Source organism: Salminus brasiliensis, chromosome 11 (assembly GCF_030463535.1).
Source record: "Salminus brasiliensis chromosome 11, fSalBra1.hap2, whole genome shotgun sequence".
Lineage (NCBI taxonomy): Eukaryota > Metazoa > Chordata > Actinopteri > Characiformes > Bryconidae > Salminus > Salminus brasiliensis.
The window spans coordinates 6,279,224-6,299,883 of record NC_132888.1 but is presented as its reverse complement, the minus strand read 5'-3'; the positions used below and the strand labels follow the sequence as shown (position 1 = coordinate 6,299,883).

The 20,660-nt window shown below is 40.0% G+C and overlaps 1 protein-coding gene across 1 annotated transcript; it reads right to left on the bottom strand.

Moving 5' to 3' along the window:
- Positions 1–3,661: 3,661 nt before the first annotated feature.
- On the bottom strand, positions 3,662–20,155 carry fhdc4 (FH2 domain containing 4). The gene is made up of 11 exons (XM_072691215.1): positions 19,727–20,155; positions 15,225–15,286; positions 11,120–11,222; positions 9,562–9,647; positions 8,832–8,932; positions 7,721–7,791; positions 7,520–7,627; positions 7,351–7,421; positions 6,278–6,395; positions 5,439–5,603; positions 3,662–4,723 (listed from the first exon to the last, which is right to left on the bottom strand). Exons 1-11 carry the CDS (start codon positions 20,069–20,071, stop codon positions 3,662–3,664), a joined length of 2,292 nt encoding a protein of 763 aa, XP_072547316.1. The 5' UTR covers positions 20,072–20,155.
- Between the last annotated feature and the right edge of the window lie 505 nt (positions 20,156–20,660).

Here is a 20,660-nt window from a genome sequence, read left to right as displayed (position 1 = left end):
GAGATGCTAGGTTAACATTGCTAACAAACACTGGAATTAAACTAAATAGTTACAGTATTTCAATAAATATACATCTAAATCTTAAATAATGGCTTCAAATAACTAACTGAAAACAATGTAAACAGGTTTAGCCAAGACAGGGTTGGTATCTGATGGGTGCTGCTTTCATTTACAGCACCAGATGCTAGGCTAACATTGCTAACAAACACTAGACTTGGGTTGTCACCAAACAGTAACGCTATTTCAGTCAATACAAACCCAAATCTGAACTTATTTGCTTTAAAAAATGAACAAAATGTAAACAAGTTTAGCCATGTTTGGTATCTGACGAGTGCCGTTTTTATTTACAGCACCAGATGCTAGGCTAACATTGCTAACAAACACAAGACTTTCACCAAATGTATTTCTGTACATGTATGTTACAATCTTAATTTGTTATTTTTTAATAAAACTCACAAAAAAGCTATTTAAACAGGTTTAGACAAGACATGTTTGGTATCCGACATGTGTTTCCTTTAGTTTACAGCACCAGACGCTAGGCTAACTAATTCTGCTAACAAACACTTGAAATTGGACTGTCACTAAACATGTTCTTTGAACACATTCATTTATTTGCTTTATAAAACAAACAATAAAGGCTATATAAACTGGTTTAGCCAAGACATATTTGGTAGCTAACATAGCTAACTGCTTTAGTTTACAACAGGAGATGCTTGGCTAACATTGCTAAAAAGGCTAACACAGGACTGTCACCAAATGGTAGCAGTATTTCGTTAAATACATGCTCAAATCTTGAATTTGCTTCAATATATTTTTTTTAAAAAGCCATGTGAACATGTTTGTTTAAGAAAACATAATGGATAGACCCAATTTAAACATTTAGGGCCCTATTTTTCACCCTGCACAAGGTGCGTTGCAATGCTCATTGCTATCTTACACCCTGCCAACAGTCTATTTTCATGTATTACACATGCGCCATTTAAACAGCAACGCTGCTTGTGAATATATCTATGCTGATGGGCGCGGTGGTCTCGAAATTAGGTGTGTTAAGGTGAATTTCGGGAGTATTGCTGTGTATCTTGGCAACGGAAAACACAGGAGGAGCTCCATTGACTGAAAACAACCTAGGCAGACGTTCGTCAACAGTCAAGACGTTCGTTGCTATCTTGGCAGTGCATTGTCAACACAGGTGTGTGCAGCCTGACGCTCGTACACCCCCCCACGCTTTACACCACTGAAATATCAATCCGCCAAAGTCAGACCACACCTGACTCTTAAAGGGAACGGCGAGTGACACGCTGATTGGTTTATTACTGCACGTTACGGCCAAAACACACTCGTTTTGATAGCAAAGACACACTGACACACCATAAATGAACCTGCACAGCCTAAAGATGGCTAAAATAGGGCCCATGAGCTTAATTTGGAATGGTTACTCAAAATATCTGCCCCATAATGCAGCTATGAGGAGACATTTATTTATGTTTATTGACTAAAATAAGTCCTATCATTTGTCTGTACCAAACAAATGAAGATCTGAAAGCTTTTATGTGGGTTAAAAGACATATTTGGTTGTTTATTCTTCAGAGATTTGATTGGTGACAGTCTAATCCCAGTCTTTGTTAGCAATATTAGCCTAGCATCTCCTGTTCTAAACTAAAGAAGCACACATCAGATACTTAACATTTTTGGCAAATCATCTGCACCTAGAGTCAGTGATAAATTATCCTAATTATTTTCTTTTGCCCAATTATTCCTTTAAGCTCATGCATGTATTAGCAATGTATTCTTAATTATGTATTATTTATTCTTAATTATAATAAAAAAGTCATTTATAAATTCAATTATTTAAATGAAAACTAAAAACTGACTAGAAATGTTATGAACGTCAGCCAAACGCCGTTAGTTCCTATGCAGAACATACAACATACTGTGACAGCCATTGTCTAGAAGCTACAGCGACCCACATATTTAACTCTGAGGCTGCCTCTCCCCTCCTCTCCCTCTCTTTCTCTCCCCACACCCTCTTAGCGGGACCCCCTGGTGGTCCCCGGCTGTCAGGGGGCTGTAAGCACATACGCTAATGTGCGGCACTGGCCATGCCGGATCACGCCACATTATCAGGGATCTGCAGGTGCTGACTCTCTCCCTGAATAAGCTCTGTATGTCTTTACCAAGGATAAGCTCTCCTTTATCTGTCGTTAAATTCAAAGGATGGGCATGAAGTTAAAGAGAGGGCCAGCGAGATGCTGTGAGATGCTTCAGATATCTACACTGCCCTACAGAGGCAAAGGCCAGTAACTACAACAACTCAATTGACCCAGATGACCCAGACGTCTCATTGACCTCTCTTTTACTCTGACTTATCCTGACCTTGCCACATTTAGTCTCTGCAGAAAGCATTTATTGAGTATTTTAGGTTTAGGTTATTTGACGTATAAATAGTAAATATGTGACTTTGGTTGGGGTGGAAAACGTTCAGCAAGCCTATTTACCACCCTGTTATTTTACCTCAGAACAAAACACCCTGATTTTATTAGCTCCCGGCTGCACAGTTTAGCTTAGCTTGGTTCGGCTTAGCGTAGTCTAGCCTAGCCTAGGGTGTGTAACAACCAGGTAACTCCATCGGTTTTCTAGCTGCTCCTTGCTTCCATACCCTCCCGACATAGCCGTTGTGTTTAGCTTCAGAAGGCTTTCACTGGTGGGCTAGGTGTATATACATTTTGGGGGCGTAAATAACATGAGCGAAGACTGTTACGATACAGTCTGGGGTTTAGAAATTTTATTTACGTGCATTTCACTTTTATAATTTTAATTTTCTTGCTAATATAATTCATTGCAGACGTACTATGATTATACAATAATTATACATTTTTATTTAAGTAGTATAATAAGGAAAATTGTAACCATTGTAAGCGTTACTTCTGTTGTCCAAAGTGAATCTGTACGTATGGTATTAGCTCACTTTTAACACCTCCATCAAATGATTTGACAGGACTACGGCCCAGTTTCTGGTTTCAACCAGCCCTCCACAACACTGACACACCAATCTACGGTCCGTCACACCTGTATTACATGAGCGGCCACTCGCAGGATTGAACAATGAGGAATGGAGCCCTAGACTAGGCTAGCACCGGTTTGCTATTCAGCTAGCCATGCTAACTTTGCAATGTGAACCTCCTTGTTTCTGAGAACAACTTAATGCACGTGAAACTTGAGAATTGCTGCTTTATCTGGCTTTAAGCTTCAGTTTCCTACTGTGGAGTGATGCCTTTATTATTGTTGGTGTTAGCCGTGTAGCATTTAGCTTGCTAACTAGCAATCTAGCAGGGTATAGTAATGCAGCTGTGCCAGCAGTCATATTCCAGATGTGTACATTTATTTCAGAGCTAATAGCTATATGAGAAGCTATTCAATTCTGCTAGAATTCCGAAAAAGAAAAGCTGTGGAAGGCACCTCTGTGAAACAGCGCACCCCAGGGGAACATGTGTTGTACTGCAGATTAGTGACATTACAGGTCAATAACATTAAGTAATAACTTATAATAAACATTGCATTAGGTGGTCTATGTACACTTTTACCTAATGCTATCCACTTCCACGTGCCATTGAGAAACAGTACAGCAGAATGAGGACGGTTTCAATGCTCTCAGTAGGACATTTTAAGGGTCAACACTGCTGGAATCCATTTCTCTGCTGTTCGTCTTGGCCTTTTCGCCCAAGCGCCTAAAGAAGGATATGAATCTGGAGGTCTCTTTGGTTTGTCTCTGGAAAGCTTTACTCTGCCGCGAGTCAGTCGAACTTTCCACAGTCTTTTCCTTTTCTTCCTTCTTGCTTGACTCTGCCGGTGAGCTCACATCCTTTGAGCTGTCCTTCGGAGCGTCAGCCGGCATTTTATCGGAGACATTCCTGACCGTCTCTGGTCCGTTTTTCGCGGTAGAAAAATAGCCGTCCACGGATTTCATCTTTCCAATGTTTCCCAGAGAGACTGGCACATGACCTCCAGGATTTCCATTCACTGGGTTGCTGGGGATCAAGACGTCTTCTTCACCGTCACTGTCTTGTGAAGGTCTTGACGGTAGGGCAATGGTGTGTCGACGACTGATGCTACCAGGGCTTTTTTGGATCAAAACTAGGCTTACAGGAGGTTTGGGAGCATCCTCCACATTTGAAACAGACAGCAGCTTGTCCCTGTCCTCCTGAAATGCCCATTTGCGTGGAGAACTGATTGGAGAAAGACACTCTCCTGATGACACGCTGCTTCGGCTTGACTGATAACGCAGCACCTTCTGGGACACCTCCCTCATTTTCTGCACCTCTTCCTCGGTTTGGCCTTCTTCGTCCTCACTCACCGCCAACGTCACAGATGCACGGCTACCTGGAGGCTTTTTGGAGGACGTATCCATGCTGTCTTTCATATTCTCCTTATCCACGGAAGTCTGGGACAGATTTGTCCCTGTCAAGTTTTGCTTTCTGGAGTCTTTGACCGGGCGGTTGTCCTGAGATATGATCTCAGATAGGCTGATTCCTGTGGGTGAGGGTGTCCTGGCTCTCCTGTTAGACCCACGGTTTGTGAGGAACCTCTGAAGAACCGACTCCAGAGCGACCCCCTCCATGTCTTTGTCCCGCATGGAGCAGGTGGCAGTGGAGCGACGTTTGGCTGCAGATTGAAGCTTCTCGCGCTGTCTCCGTTTGACCTCAGCCAAATCACGCTCTAGGTTCTCCTACGGAGAAAGAAACAAGGGAAAATCTGTAACTGCAATTGACAAAGGATCAAGACTTGCAGGACAGGAGCAATACACCTATCAGCCATAACATTAGCACCTCCTGCTTAATATCAAGTAGGTTTCCATGGACCTCTGAAGGCATCCTGTGGTATCTGGCACCAAGATGTTAGCAGCAAATCTTTTCCAGTTGTGAGGTGGGTCCTCCATTGATTGCTTCAATGAGCCTTAGGTGCCCATGATCGCTGGTCCACTGGTTGGCCTTTCTTGGACCACGTTTGGTAGGTACTGACCACTGCATAAGAGGAACTCCTCTGAGATGTTCTGACCCTGCAGTCGTCTAGCCATTACAGGTTGGTTCTTGTCAAAGTTCCAGCTTTTAACACCTTCATCACCTTCAAGAACTGAATGTTCACTTGCTGCCTGATATATATGGTGCTAATGTTATGGCTGATGGTTGTATGGTATAATTGGGAGGCAAGCATCATCTCGCTTTCATTTAAAAAGCCTTGGGTATTTTGGGCTCTCAAATCTGGCCCTGGAGATCTACCACCCTGCCAAGCTTATGCTTCAACCCTAACCGAACACACCCGTTCCAGGTAATGAAGTCCTTCAGGGGCTTTTTGGATCTGAATTGTTCAGAGTGGTAGATCTTATGAAAATTGTTATGTTTGTCATGTGCTGTTGATGATGAATGATGATGATGATGCCTTACCTGAAGGGCTCGTTTGAACCTTTCACAGAAGGAGTAAAAGATGGAGCAGCACTCGTCCAGTTTGAACTCACTGGGATCCTCACAGAAATACTCAGCCACGGATTCAGTGACTGTATTCAGCGTCTGGAAGGAAGCTTTCGTTTCAGCTATCCTGGAATCGGCATACTGAGGACGACAAGTAGAAACAGGTCACAAATCAGAGCAGATTATCTGAGGAGTCATCGCTCCCGACTGCGACTCCCATATTTGTTCCCGTTTTTACTAATTGTAACATTGGCTAATATAGCCTTGATTACAACCAATAAGGGTGACTAATGTCCAACTCAGGGAGCAGGAAAGCAACTGAACAACAACCCCAAATGCTCAAAAACCTAATATACACTAAACGGACAAAAGTATTGGGACACCTGCTCATTTATTGTTTCCATTGTGAAATCAGGGATATTAAAAAAAGAGTTTATTCTGCTTTTGTTGGAGTAACTGTCTCTACTGTCCAGGGTAGAAGGCTTTCTACTAGATTTTTGAGGAGCATTGCGTTCATGCTTATCTGCGCCAGGCAGTACTTCTCTACAAGAAGTAGACACACTGTGTGTGTGAGCGCATTTGCACATCTGTGTCAGCAATGGGTGCAACTTAAAGTAGCTGAATGCATTCATTAGAAGGGGTGTCCATAAATATTTGGACATATATTGTACATTTGTTTCTCCAATAAGCATTTCAGCCACAAAATCAGAGCTAGACTCCAGTGCCTTGCTGCTTCGTCTGTGACTGGAGACTGTCTCTGCTGATATGCATTAAGATGTAGCAACCGCTAGAAAACAAAAGGGGGCAGAATCTACCTGAAAAAAGTCTTCCATCTGTCTCGCCAGGTCATTCTGTTTCTCAGCGCTCTTCCTCGCCTCCTGGACTGCGCTCACTTTTCTTTGGAATTCCAGTTCAATTTCCTGTTTGTGGATTCTGCAACGAAGTGAACAAATACCTCGCCTGCTGTTGTAACACTTCCTGATGTAATGTCGCAAAACTCACCACAAGCACATTCATTTAAAAGGCCTGCAAAATTCAAGCTTAGGGCTTCAGAGCCGAGGCTCTGCCCTCAATAAATCAAACCAGTGGAGGGAAGCCAAATAGAGGAAACAGCAACGGTAATATTCAGCTTCAATAGTAAGTAAGGAAAAGCAGAATTATTGGATTCCGCTCCAAATAAATATGCTTACAGGGTTCTTTGAGTGATACGTATATTGACGAAAGTATTGGGACACCTGCTCAGTCATTGTTTTTTTCAAAATCAAAGGTATTAAACAAATAGTTTATCCTGAAACAGTGTTATAGATGTCAAGATGTTGGATAATGATCACCAAACTCCTCAACTCGTCCCAAAAAGTATTGGATGGAGCTCCACCATCCATCATTCCAGACAACACAGTTCTTCCACTGCTCCACAGCTCAATGCTGGCAGGCTTTATACCCCTCTAGCCCACGCCTGGCATTAGGCAGCATGGTGCCCCAATAGATTCATGATGTTTATCTGCTCTAAAGAGTCCTATTCTATTGGCAGTACTTCTCTACAGGGACTAGACAAGCTGTGTCTGGGTGCTTTTGCACATAGGGTGCTGTCAGCAATAGGTTAGGTTAGGTGTCCCCAGACATTTGGGCATATAGTGTATGTCCAGCACACTACAGAGGATCGCTTCCTCAAACACACCTGGGTCTAATGGTTTGTTAATGATATGGTTTAGAAGGTGTGTTTAAGCAGGGAAATTACCAAACCATGCTGGACACTGGCCCTCAAGGAGTGAATCTGAAGAACCTGGTTCTATTAGCATTTCAGAGAACCACCAGTTAACACAAATGGAACTGCTAATTAAACACATTTATTAAAACTGAATATGACCAGTGTATGTGGACTGTGTACCTTGCTGCTTCTCCAATGTGCCTGAGCTGGTCAGGAAAATTCAGGAGAGCAGCGTCACTTTTCTGAGCTTGCTGTCAAAGAAATGGAGAGGAAGCATTAATGAGACGCGAAGAACAACACTCATCAGCCTGCAAGGTCTCTCTTCAGGCTGTAAAGGTTCTAATATTACCATCACAACATAGTGCATGAGGTTCATTCCTGGCTTGTTGGCTTTGGTGTCAGCTAGCTTCAGTAGAGACGTCATCCGGAATCCCACAGCACTGCCGGCATAGCCGTCCTGAGAATGCAACGGATTGGTATGCAGCTACATACAGTATTGGTAGTATTTATGGTATTTCGGGTCAGTTATAAGAAGACGATAAATACTCACAGCGTTCATGTAGTTTCCCGTCTTCAACACGAGGCGGATGACAGAATGAAGATCCAGGCAGTCCAGCAGCTCTGAGGGAAAGATTACTTAAGTAAACAATAAAACTTGAAAATCTTGTTCTTATTTTTATGCCGACTTTACGCAAACAATACTGTCCAAACATGGGAAACCATCATTCAATAGTCTAAAATAAATATTTTTAATAAAATATGTAGAAAAAAAATATAACCTATATTTATATATAAATTAGAAAAATGAAGAAAATAATTATAAATTAATTGGCTTGTTCTGTGTGCTCATAGTTAGTAGGAAAGTAAGGCCACATGAATACATTTAAATATTGTTCTATTAAATATTAAATATATATATATATATATATATATATATATATATATATATATATATATACACTGCTCAAAAAAATAAATACTTTGTTCTGTACAAAGTTGAATGTGCAGACAACAAAATCACACAAAAATCATCAATGGAAATCAAATTATATTGAGGTAGCGTATATTGAGGTATATTTTTTGAGCAGTATATATATACCAGCTATTATATATATATATATATATATATATATATATATATATATATATATATATATATATATATATATATATATATATAATAGCTGGTTTACAAGGTCTTGACCAGCCCAGTGTGTGTATTTGAATTTGGTCAAGCTTGGTCATGCTGGTTGACCAGCTTGGTGATACAGTCATACTGGTTGTCTAGCTTGGTCAGGTTGATCAAGCTTGTGAACCAACTAAACCATCAAACTCAAACTAAAAACATACCCAATGCTGGTCAATACCTAATCTAGGCTAAGCTTATCCAGCTTAACCAACCTGAGCTGGCCAGGCAGCCGACAATTTAATTTGATTGGCTGGATACTACACTAGCATGGTGGAGTACTACACTAGCATGGTGTTTCTGAATCCTGTGTGTACAGAGTTTCCTGCCATAACACACCCCTAACGCAGTGTCACAACATCTTCATAAAGGAAACAAAAAAGAAGGGGCAGGCCTTCTAAACAGCATAGAAATCACAGGAAATGCTAATATATGGACTATTGTTACAGCATGAAAAGTAAGGTGGGGACGTTACCTTTCCCAGCAGCAGTCATGATGGTAATGCAGTGATTCACCTCGTCCATTAAATGGGGAAATTCTTCTTTGAGAACTAAGCTTCTCAGTCGTTCCTCATAGCTAGTAGAAGATTAACAGTAAAGATATAAACAATAAAAAATCTGAATTGTCTACAAATGTGGGCCTAAAAACACTGAAAATATTACTCACATGAAGAATAGAAGGAAACATAACATACTATACTATATAATATAGTTTACATTATGCTAATTATTGTACAGCTCCAATAGGATGTAAATATGTGTACTAGTCAAACTCACCAGCCTTTTTTTTGGTCTTTTATTTATTTGTGTAGTGGCATTTAATTCAGGAATTTTAGAATTCAGAATGTCTAAATTTAGCTAAGCCTGGAATTTACTCTCATAAAATTTGTATGCAATGAACATTAACAACAATACCAATAAAACAATATGCTAATATGATATTCATGATGTATTTATACCAATTGGACCAGGAGAATGTGCCAGCATGTGAAACTTCAGAAGCTTAAAAAAGTCTGAGACTATGGCTGCATCCAAATACTTGGCTTAGCTTTGTGTGATCTGTATCTCATTGCCTCTGTAATTAACAGCAGAGCTGACTAGTAAGTGGATCCACATGAGCTACAGACTCACACTCTAGTAATATCATATACTGAAAGGACTGCAAATGTACACAAGACAGCAAAGACTGGACAGACCAGGACTCACCATGGAACCTTCACAAGTTGCACCATGAACAGATCAGCTTCAGAGAGGGTTGAATAGTCTCCTTTAAAGGCAAGAAGCTCTTTCACCTGAAACCACCATCAAACCCACACCAAAATATTGTTTTAGCTTGTGCGATGTAAGCAATAAAGTATGACATCCTCCTGTCGAGAGAGACGGGACGATTACACTTTTTGTCCATACAGGCCATATTCCTCCTGTCCTTAGCCTACCATGATCAAACTACTCCAACATCTCCTCGCTCTATAGGAAGACCCCCCCCCCCACACACACACACACACAGCTTTATGCAAGTATGTGATTTGCAAGCTCTTTGAGCTAACCATACACAGGTGTTTTCTGTTACGACATGGGGAATTACAGCGACTGACCAAGACTGTCTGAGCTGTCTTAAAGCAGCATTATTCGAGAATGGGTATTTCTTGCTCCTGGGCTCCCCCTACAGTCGGGAGTTGTACTTTGCGCTTTGAACCACCTCTCAAGGACAAGTGTACATGAGCAACTGCTGGAGTTGCTGAGTTGGCCTGGTGTTTGAGTTGTCCTTCATGTTGCTTCCATGTTGCAGACGGGCTGGGGTGGAGTGGTGTGACTACACATGCAGTAGCATGTTGTTTACCAATAAAACAATATGCTTATATGATATTCATGATGTATTTACACCAATTGGACCAGCAGAATGTGCCAGCATGTGAAGCTTCAGAAGCTTAAAAAAGCTTGAGACTATGGCTGCATCCAAATACCTGGCTTGACTTTGTGTGATCTGTATCTCATGGCCTCTGTAATTAACAGCAGAGCTGACTAGTAAGTGGATCCACATGAGCTACAGGGGCAGTACATGAACAGTACAAGACATTTAAACAGAACATGAGCAAGATATTGTCAATAAAAGGTTCAGAATGTCAGTTTCGAATCATTTTTAATGCCCTAACTGAGGCGGTAGAGTAATATTACAGGGTTTTACACAAATATGACTTGGGTTACGCAGAATTACGCAGTTCTCGTGAGTGTTGTCTGGCCCACTACACCAAGTGTAGCGTTTCAGGCCTGAATTAGCAATGATAGAGACGCTATTCACCCTATTACAGTCATTTAGAAGCTGCTATTTGGAGGTACAAATCCTACATAGTGTTGCTTTCAACCACTAGGGCGTTTTCTTCTGGCCAGCTGTCTGGTCCAATAAAGCAGTGCACTTCTTCCTTTACGGTCCACAAGTTTACAGACTCTCTGATTCATCCACTATCGCCCCCTTGAGGAATGGGCGACATAAAAATGGCCACTGATTTTGTACAGAAGGACCATGGTCCTACAGGCCAGGATAGAGTTTCACTTTTAGGCACATGGTGACCTGTAATGACTGGGGATTAAAATAAAGGATGATCCCCTGATGGTTGTGCCAATGCTTAGACAGCTGCACCACTCAGCTGCATCCTCTGATCCAGTAATTTACCCTGATTTTGGCTCGATACCTGCTATCAGATCAGTGCCATCTCAACTTTGGATAAATATCTGGACCCCATATCCATGCACCGTGTTCTCGTACCTCTCCAGAGTCAGGCAGCAGTTTAATCAACTCCTCCAGTTTTCCAGAGCCAAATCCTTTACTCTTGCCATCGCAGATGTCCTCAATAATTTCTCTGACAGACCTGTGGAGGGTGAAGAACAGTGGCTTCATTAGTCACCTGACTTAACCACATCCCCCAAAATATAGATACATAATATAAAAGGATATTAGTAGTACATCCGTTCCTCCCGTGCTGCAGAAACACCATCTACTCAACTGGGAAGACTTTACTCTAGATGTTGGAACATTTATGAGTGAGGATTTGATTGCATTCAGATACAAGAACATTACTGAGGTCAAGTCCTGATGCTGGGTGTTTAGTTATGGATCACAAACGCCACTCCAGCTCACCCAAGTATCGGATCAGTTCCACAGCTCCACATTGCAATCCTGCAGAGCTCTCTGGCCCTCTAGCTGATAGTTGGCATAGGGTATGTTGACCTTAGGCTGCTCCAGAGCGTCTCATTTTGCTGGCAGTGCTTTCCTATGGAGATTATACAATAGGACTGGAACTCCCTCTACTGTAACTAAGCTGTGTGCTGTGTCCTTACTACCTGAACACCAAGCTGCCATACTCATTAGTGCACTGTACACCTTGTTTACTTACACAGGTGATGCTGGGTCAGAAATGGGCACCCCATGAAGTAGCAGAATTCCCTAATACAGATCTATAATCTATATACATCTAGATCTAATATATATACATACAATACATCTATATACATACAGTTTGGACATACAGTTTACTACAGGTTGACAAATGGCTGGAGAATTCCTTTTAAATGTTCTCCACAACATGAGCAAGCAAGGACATGACTCAATATTGCAAGATCATGGATAATTCGCTGGTTGCAACGGCGGTAAGAGTCTTACAACAGTCCTGTCCACAGAAGTCTGAACAAGTAGCACCATTTTTTACAAGTGAATCATATGAATAAAAAGATTCGATAAGGCAGGACCTCTCAATGATTCAACTATGATTCTTCAGAAAATGATTCAAAGCTTTATTCAAAGCTGTTATTGACTTGTTTACACTGTTTAAAAACAGGTAGATGAAGAATTGTAAGGTTAAAAATAGCCAGGCTATTTAATATTTAATTTATATAAGAGCATATTTTAATGAATATTGTTGTAATTGATTATAATTCATAGTGAAGTTGATGCATCTTCAGATCAAAGCATAATGATTAAGGCTTAAGGTTTAATTCTTAACCCCTTAACACAGTAAGGCTTATTACAATAAGGTGTATCACTCATTACATTACAGTATTATTAGGAGTGAACTTTAAAAAATTAGATTAGATACTTCTTAAAAATGTATACTTTTTTAAATATGTACTTGTACGTGGATGTGGTTTAGACCAGAACGAGTGTGAGGTGCTGGGGGGTTAATCAAGAAGTGCTGATGTTAGTAACATGCATACGGCCCATCAGCAGTCTGGATTTCAGAACAACCATGCCCGGGCCAGTGGTGAGTTAGGGATTAGAGAACCAGGTTATTGTTGATGACAGGGTTGTGGGTTTGAACCTGGGCTCAGCAGGCTGCCCCTGTTGGTCCCTTGCGCAAGGCCATTAACCATTTTCGCTCAAGTGATGGCTGCACACTAATCCGGGCATGTGTGCTTGCTTTGTCAACGGGTGTGTTCACTGCACGGATGGGTTAATGGTGGAAGCAATGGTGAATTGGTCGACTTTGCCTATTGGCGGACGGATGCCAAAACTAACAACTTTGGTGCTGAGACTCAGCAGTACACTAAAATCAATGAGCTAAATATCTAAAGTTTGTGTTGTTTGTGTTGCACTTGTGTTTTGTATGCACTGTCTATGTTGCACCATGGTCCTGGAGGAACGTTGTTTCGTTTCACTGTGTACTCTGTATGTAGTTGAAATGACAATAAACCCACTTGACTTGACTAAAGAATCATTTTAGCCATAACATTAACACCACCTAGCCAAATAGCTCTAAGGGCATGGACTCCACAGGACCCCTGAAGGTGCACTGTGGTTCTAGACATTAGGACGTTAGCAGTAGGTCCTTTCAGTCCTTTAAGTTGGGTCCTCCATTATGTACCCAGGACCCTGTTGCTGGTCCACTGGTTGTCCTTTCTTAGAGCCCTTTTGGTAGGTACTGGCCACCAGTACCTACCAGGAACACCCCACAAACCCTGCAGGACATTTTGGAGATGTTTGGAGATGTTCTGACCCAGTCGTTTAGCCATCACAATTTGGTTCTTGTCAAAGTGGCTCAGATTTTTCCTGCTTTCCCTCAAGAACTGACTGCTCACTTGCTGCCTAATATATCCACCCCTAGACAGCTGCCATTGGAACCAGATTATCAATGTTATTCACAGATCACAGATCGGTGCATGTGGCCCCTGAGTTAAGTGGCCTTACCAGATTAACTTCTTACATCCTTGTTTACTTCTATTTAACAATGATTCATCGTACCGGATTTCATTACATCAGAACGTCACTGGTTTCAGACCCAACAGCCATAAAGGGAACCATACTGCAGCTATGGTTTACGCATAATAAATGAGCCTAAAGCAGTTCTAGATTGCTTTATTTTATAGTATAGTCTGTCTAGAGCGCAAAGACTACTGCAAATATTAGCAAAAGCAAAACAATCTACCAGAATTCTGTTAAATTTTGATAGAATCTGAATGTTATCTTATTTTAACCTCTTATTTTCCATAATATTATATTAAGTAATCAAGTTATAGCATTTTGACTCAATGTAAAGAACCGCTTTCATATTCAAATGATGTGAAAAACAGCAAGATATACTATAGAGATACACTGTATGGACAAAAGTATTGGGACACCTACAGTAGCTTTTAGCACATCCCATTCTGCATCCACAGGCAATAATATGGCGCTAGTCCCCCTTTGCTCTAAGCTCTAACAGCAACAGCAGGTCTGGAGCTCTGCTGCAGTTATTGAGTCAGTTGGAGGCTTTTCTGCACTCTGCTTTGAGCTCAGCACTCGGCCCTGACCCTGCTCTGTAACTTTACGTGGTCTGACAGACACTCGGTGGACACTGAGCTGTTCTCTGTGAGCTGTTCCTCCTAAACTCTTCCACTGTTCAATAATAACACCACTCACAGCTGATGGAGGAAGATCTAGGAGGGACGGTCTAAATTTCACCAGCTGACTTGTTGTTGGTGCAGCCATGCTGGAGTTCAGTGAGCTCTTTAGTACCACTGATTCTTTCACTAATGTATAATAAAGGCAGACTGCAGGGCTAGGGGCTTGTGGTATTAGGATTAAATGAGACACTTGAATTCAACGATTAAAAGGGGTGTCCCAATACTTTTGTCCATGCCTTATAAGGTTTTGTGTGACACTGATGATATGCTGTAATTATGATAAAAAGAAAATGAATAAACAGTCATTTAATAACATAACAGTACTGACACCCAGCTCTGGTTGACCTGTATATTTTTACAGCCATAACTGCACTGCACCTTGTTCCTCTGACTATGAAAGGTTCAACCAATCAAACTCACCCTACTGCTGAAACTGTACTGGATCCAGATATCAGTGCAGAACTTATGGAGTGTGAACGTCATCAAGAGGAAGTGGGCAACCCACTGATTTCCACATTCCTTTGTTTTAGGTAAGTCAGGGTAGTGAGGATAGTGATGGGCTTGGCTGAGGCTGTACTTTAGCCTCACTGCTCAAAACGCATGGGATCAACTCGCTTAGTAAAGCACTGAAAACATCTTAATACAGAACAAGCCCCAGCCTGTTAACACACACACACACACACACACACACACACACTGATATCTTAAAATTCCCCCGGCACCTAAATATTGATCCATTCACTCTCAAAGAGAACCTATCAGTTTGGCCTGGTCATAGACCATGGTCTAATCCATGGGTGACACAGTATGACTGAGGAGAAAGCTGACGTTAATGATTTGACCTCTCTTATCTGTGTAGTCATGCCACATCTGAGCTCTCAGCATTGCCGTGAGGCAATTCTCAAATGCCTTGCTTGCAGAGACTTGTGGAAGCTCATAGGTGTGACTCCATGGGAATTCTGCCCTGGACCTGGCAGGAAACTGAGCATACTTACCGCCTGAACTGCTTGAGGAAAATGCCCACGTTCATGTTCTTCTTGGCGTTGAGAATGGAGACCTGGTGGGAGGACACAGAAAGGTTTATCACTTTTATTGATTGCTGACTCCAGGACATGATGAATGCTGGTGAACTTGACTTCCAGAGATCTCCAGAGAAGCTTATTTGAGAAGCTTTATTGTACAAAACATTTAAAACAGTGGTTCCCAACTCTGGACCCCGGAGGACCCCCTGTCCTTCACATTTCAGTGTTCACCCTGCTGCCAACACATCTGATAATCAACTAATCAGCTGAGTCATAAATCCAAATTCAATGGAATTGTACACAAAACCCCCATAAAATTACAGATATATCCGTAAATTAATAACCTATCGCTATTGTAAGTATTATGCCAATAATTACAAATTATATTTATTATTTAATAAAAGAATATAATATGATTATTATTTATACAGTATTTGTCTGCTTTCTTAAATAGCATGCAATTACATAAAAATGTATGTAAAATGACAATAATTATCAGTAATAAAACACAAAGCTAATTATATAAATGTTTTTGACCAAACTAATATTTTAGGTTTTTTTATTTACTTTTATTAGTTTTAGTTATTAGTTTTTTTTTGTATTTGTTTTGTAACTTTATATTTACATGCAAACTTTCAAACATATGCAATTAAATAAAAACCAAAAAGTACCTTGTACTTTTAAGGTAAATCTTTTCTTAGTTTAGTTATTACTTTATTTTCAGTAATTAGTTTTATATGAACTTACTTTATATGTACTATACGTATTTAATTAAAGTCAAATATCCTAATTCAAATCGATAAATCTACAGACAAATTTAATTTAAAATTCTTCAAAAACATTTTCCTGAATTATTACAATCAAACACCTAAAAACTTAAAAAATGACTAAAGGTCTAAAGGTTCTGTAGCACATTAAAAAGATGATGTTAAATGTAATTAAGGTACTAATATGCTCATATGCTAGAATACTTGTTGTTAAATCTTAATACTTTAACTGAATCTTTCTAGTTAACCCAAAATCTGCAGTGAAGAAAGCCTCATTCTGTCATTCCTTAATTAACTAAACATTAACTGCCAAACACTGACAGTATCATCCTGTGGTGATATGCAGCCAGTATGCAGCCACCAGCAGAGTGAGCAATACATATTAGACACTCGCCATCAATATATATATATATATATATATATATATATATATATATATATATATATATATATATATATATATACTGTATTGGCTGACTGCTTGTGGTCCCAGTGTTGTAGGCTGTAAGAGCAAGTTGCCACTTCTCTGTGTTGCTGAGTGTGACTCTGCACTGGCTGTGCACTATAGTGTTCACTCTTGTATGTAGGGACAGGGATATACTGTCAGTGTTTGCTAAGTAGTTAAGTAGTTTCTGCAGAACTTAGTGTTGTCAGTTTATTGAAGGTTTTATAATAAGGGATTATAATAATATTTGGGTAAAATCTGTAAAATAATGGTGTTTCACAGCAGAACATTTGATGAAAATGTCTGTAAATTTAAAATTAGATCATGAAATTAGCTAATTAACAACACTGTGAAAAATAATCCAGATTTATAAAGATATTTTTCTTTTTTGTTTTTAATTGCATACAAAACCTTAGTATTATATAAAATGATCTGTAAGAAACAAATCAACAGTAAAATAACAGTGTTTCTATGCAAAATCTTTATTTAAGTTAATTAATTTATGTTTTTTCCACTTAATCTGAATGATTTAGGATATTTTACTAAATAAATTACTTTTACTTTTACTTTTTTTTTACTCTTTACATTTTTGTTTTTGTTGAGTTGAAGGTGGTGTGTTTAAGCTGGAAACTAAGCTAAGATGTGCAGGGGTGCTTCAGGCCCAGGGTCGAGACCTACTGGTCCATCTAAAATTTGGAACATGGTAACAATAACAGGCATGGACTATTATAACACACCCCTGTGCTTATAGCTGCTTGTACAATGCACCCAGGTAACAAGTAAGATCACGACATTAAAGTAAACTTGACTACACTGGAGCATTAGTCAAACATCAGCTATTGGAAATAAGACAGGCATCAACCTTGTGCAAACATGTACCAAATGAGAGCACTAGCTTCACCCATAAAGGGTGTAGCCCAAAGAAATGACAACTATTAGCTCAAAATGTTAGAGTATGAGTCTTCACCCACTGATATGTAGGTCTTATAAACCACAGCCACACCACAGCTACTGCTAAAGGTATAAAGATATCAGATTAACCTGGAAGCCTCTCATTTTTTCCTTCTCTGACAAACCTGATAACAGAAACGTTAGGAAATCAGGTCCCCCCACATTCCATAGCAAAGCCATATTACAATTACTCTACCACGAACCACACAGCTCACAAACACACCAACAAGCAAACAGCAATGCTTCTCAGCAAAACACTGGATCTGAGAAGATCAATATGGGTCACATGAACAAAGCCAACTCAAGATAGGCAGGGAAGTTTGAACTGTGGGTCAATGGAGTTAAATATGGGTCAAAATAGGTCAACAGAACCACAGTGTTTCTTGTTTTGATGCTGTTTGTGCAATAAAGGTCGCTTTATCTTGGCTCTGAAAAGGCCCAAAGTCATAAAACACACATTACCATCCCATAAGTCTGTCGACTCCAAAGCCCTTTAAGGTCTACTATGTGTTAAAGGCCTAGAATTTGCTCCCAGACAAGTACTACCGTCCACTATTACATAAAAGATAACAACCCGTAAGGTCAACGGTTTATGCAAAACACCTACAGATGCTAAAGATGAGTAGGCCTTATGAAAATGTCCCAACCTTGCAGTCTCTCAGCAGCCTGACAGTCAGTTCCAGACATGTAGGGATCAGGATCATGTACGTGGATTTTATACTTTACACATTGCCCAGATAATTGTGTCAAGACTTAGTCTGCAACAGTGTTTGAGCTCTACACTATCTGTATCTATAAACACAACTGAATGGTAACTGGTTATAGAGTTACATGGTTAAACCTTGTACCTCCAAAAAAGGCAAAAAAAGGCAGCAGACAGAAAAACCTTCTTGGCTTTCAATGGAAACCAATGTAAAAGAAATTGATCATGACATTTTGACCCTAAATAAGAACTACTGCCAAAAAACAAAGGAGCTACAAGGTTTTTGCTCTAAAGGATTTTACAGAGTAAAATAAGTAAAGTAAATTATAAAGTATTATAAGTTCAGTATTTGTTCAGCCAAAAATACAGTACAAAAATACAAGTTTTACTGTAACTGTTATGTTTACTATAAAAAGTTGGAAAATCAATTTTCTCACGTCTAAGCAAATTAACAAACTTCAAGCTGATTATTTCAACTAATAAGTTAATGATTAAGTAAAGTAGAACATTAAAGTTGAATTAAAGTTAATTAATATATTAAATATAATATATTATAATAATATTTTCAAATAGTGATTGCTAGAAATCTGCTAATACTTGTATTTGAGTAAAATGTCAGTTTGTTAAAAAATAAGTAAACCTCTACACAAAGCATATTATCATACTCAGCACAGTGTCAGATATTTTATTATTTAAATAGGCCATGTTGTTGTTGTATTTTGCCTAAATTTGAATAGAATTGTATTGATAAAAAAAAAAACATTATGTCTTGCTTTTTCCCAGTAATTAATTTTCTAAAATACACCATTTAGGATTGTTCCTATAACGACTATAATCAAGTATAAAGGATAAAGAAAAGCTACTAAAGCTGATTCTGTGAGCAGCCATATTGATCTGACGTCACATGCTGAGTTCAGAGGGTCGGAAAAAATCCGAGTTACATGCTCGGCAGAAGTCTAGTCATTTTCCTTTTCCATGGAGAATCTCCTATTGGAATGCTGCTAGGCTTAAGCCTTGTCCAGGAAACTGACCTTTGGTGTTGTAGAGTAGCAGTATAATTCAGTCTTGAGCATTATGATACTATACATGGTATTGAATGCATATGAATTTAAATCTGAAATTCTGGTATTTCAAAAATCCTATGATGCTAATAACTGATCCTTTACTCAGGTAAACTCATGTGGAACGGAATCCATTTTTAACTAAAGCTTAATTGTATTTATTGACCATTATTTAGCTACTAACTGATTTTTGCATTTAATTTGATTAAGTTACACTGGCAAGGGCATTAGCACTGCTTTGCAATGGGCAACATTTTAGATTTAGCCTTTATTTTAGATCAAAATGATCCAAAAATAGAAGAATAGAGTCTATTAATCCTCAGCTCCTGCATGCTCACAGATGCTAGATGTAGAAACAGGCTCTCCTCCAGCTCTACTTGTTACTTAGTGCTATAGCAGTGCTTTAAGCTGCTGCTTTCGCCCTCTACTCAAGCTGTTCTTTGAAAAGTCACTATTTCACCACAGCATCAGTACTTCTACCTGAGTACCTCCAGGCCACTCCACCCAGAAACCAAAAGGAAGGGGAAAAAAAATAGAAAATAACTGACCACTTCAGGCCCTTGGGCCTTCTGACCCCTGCTCTGGGTTCCTTTTACGCTCCGCCGTACGGATGCCAGGCGCTTGCTGTCGGGTTGGTCATCCCGGCTGAACAGTTCCTCCATGCGCTTGGTGTCCAGTTCATACTCTTTCTTCTTCTCCACAGTCCATATGTTGTGTTTTCCCAGCACAGTGTCATGTGGGATGGCCTCCCAGTTGAAGTTTCGCATTCTGGAGCTCCTTCTGGCATCTCTGGACAGCAGCCTCCCACCGGAGCCTGGCACAGGGGGTGGTGGAGGAGGTGGAGGAGGTGGTGGTGGAGGTGGTGGTGGCGGCGGTGGTGGTGGTTCTGCCATGGGTTGTGGCAGTTGGGCACACTATAAGCTGAACGTCTTTTCTTTGTGCATGGCAGAGTCTCCTGGGGATTGGTGGGGAGTGATAAAGGTCTCCACACTGTAAATAGGTTACGTCTATAAGGATTAATATATATATATATATATATATATATATATATATATATATATATATATACCATTTCTGATATAATATATCATAATCTCACTGTTAGAAAGGGTAAAAATCACTTACCTGTTAAAAAAACTTGGTATAATTTAATCCTCTGACAGCCTCTCAGAAGGGCTTCAGCTTCAGCTCCAGGTGCAGGAAAGAGAGAGTAAGTGTGTGTGTGTGTGTGTGTGTGTGTTCACTTAGGAGAGAGGTGTGTGTGTGTCGCAATGAACTAATCACGCCCAGTTCCACCCTCTTTCCCCGTCACACACACACACACACACACACACACACACACAGCCCACGGATTAAAACAAGCCAGTCATCTGAACACTCATCTGAAGCAGTTCAGTGGGACCGCACTATTTGCTAGAGCTGAGAGTCGATTCAACGATTTGCACGCGTGTAGGAAGTGGGAGTCGACTCCGAGGTTTCAGA

What these genes read in the sequence shown, in the direction of transcription:
- fhdc4 (XM_072691215.1), bottom strand. Translation starts at nt 20,071, where the DNA reads ATGGCAGAACCACCACCACCGCCGCCACCACCACCTCCACCACCACCT. An exon ending in AGGCCCAAGGGCCTGAAGTG is followed by an intron (nt 15,287 to 19,726) that starts GTCAGTTATTTT and finishes TCCTCCCACCAG; the next exon opens with GTCTCCATTCTCAACGCCAA. An exon ending in CGGGAAACTACATGAACGCT is followed by an intron (nt 7,628 to 7,720) that starts GTGAGTATTTAT and finishes TTGCATTCTCAG; the next exon opens with GACGGCTATGCCGGCAGTGC.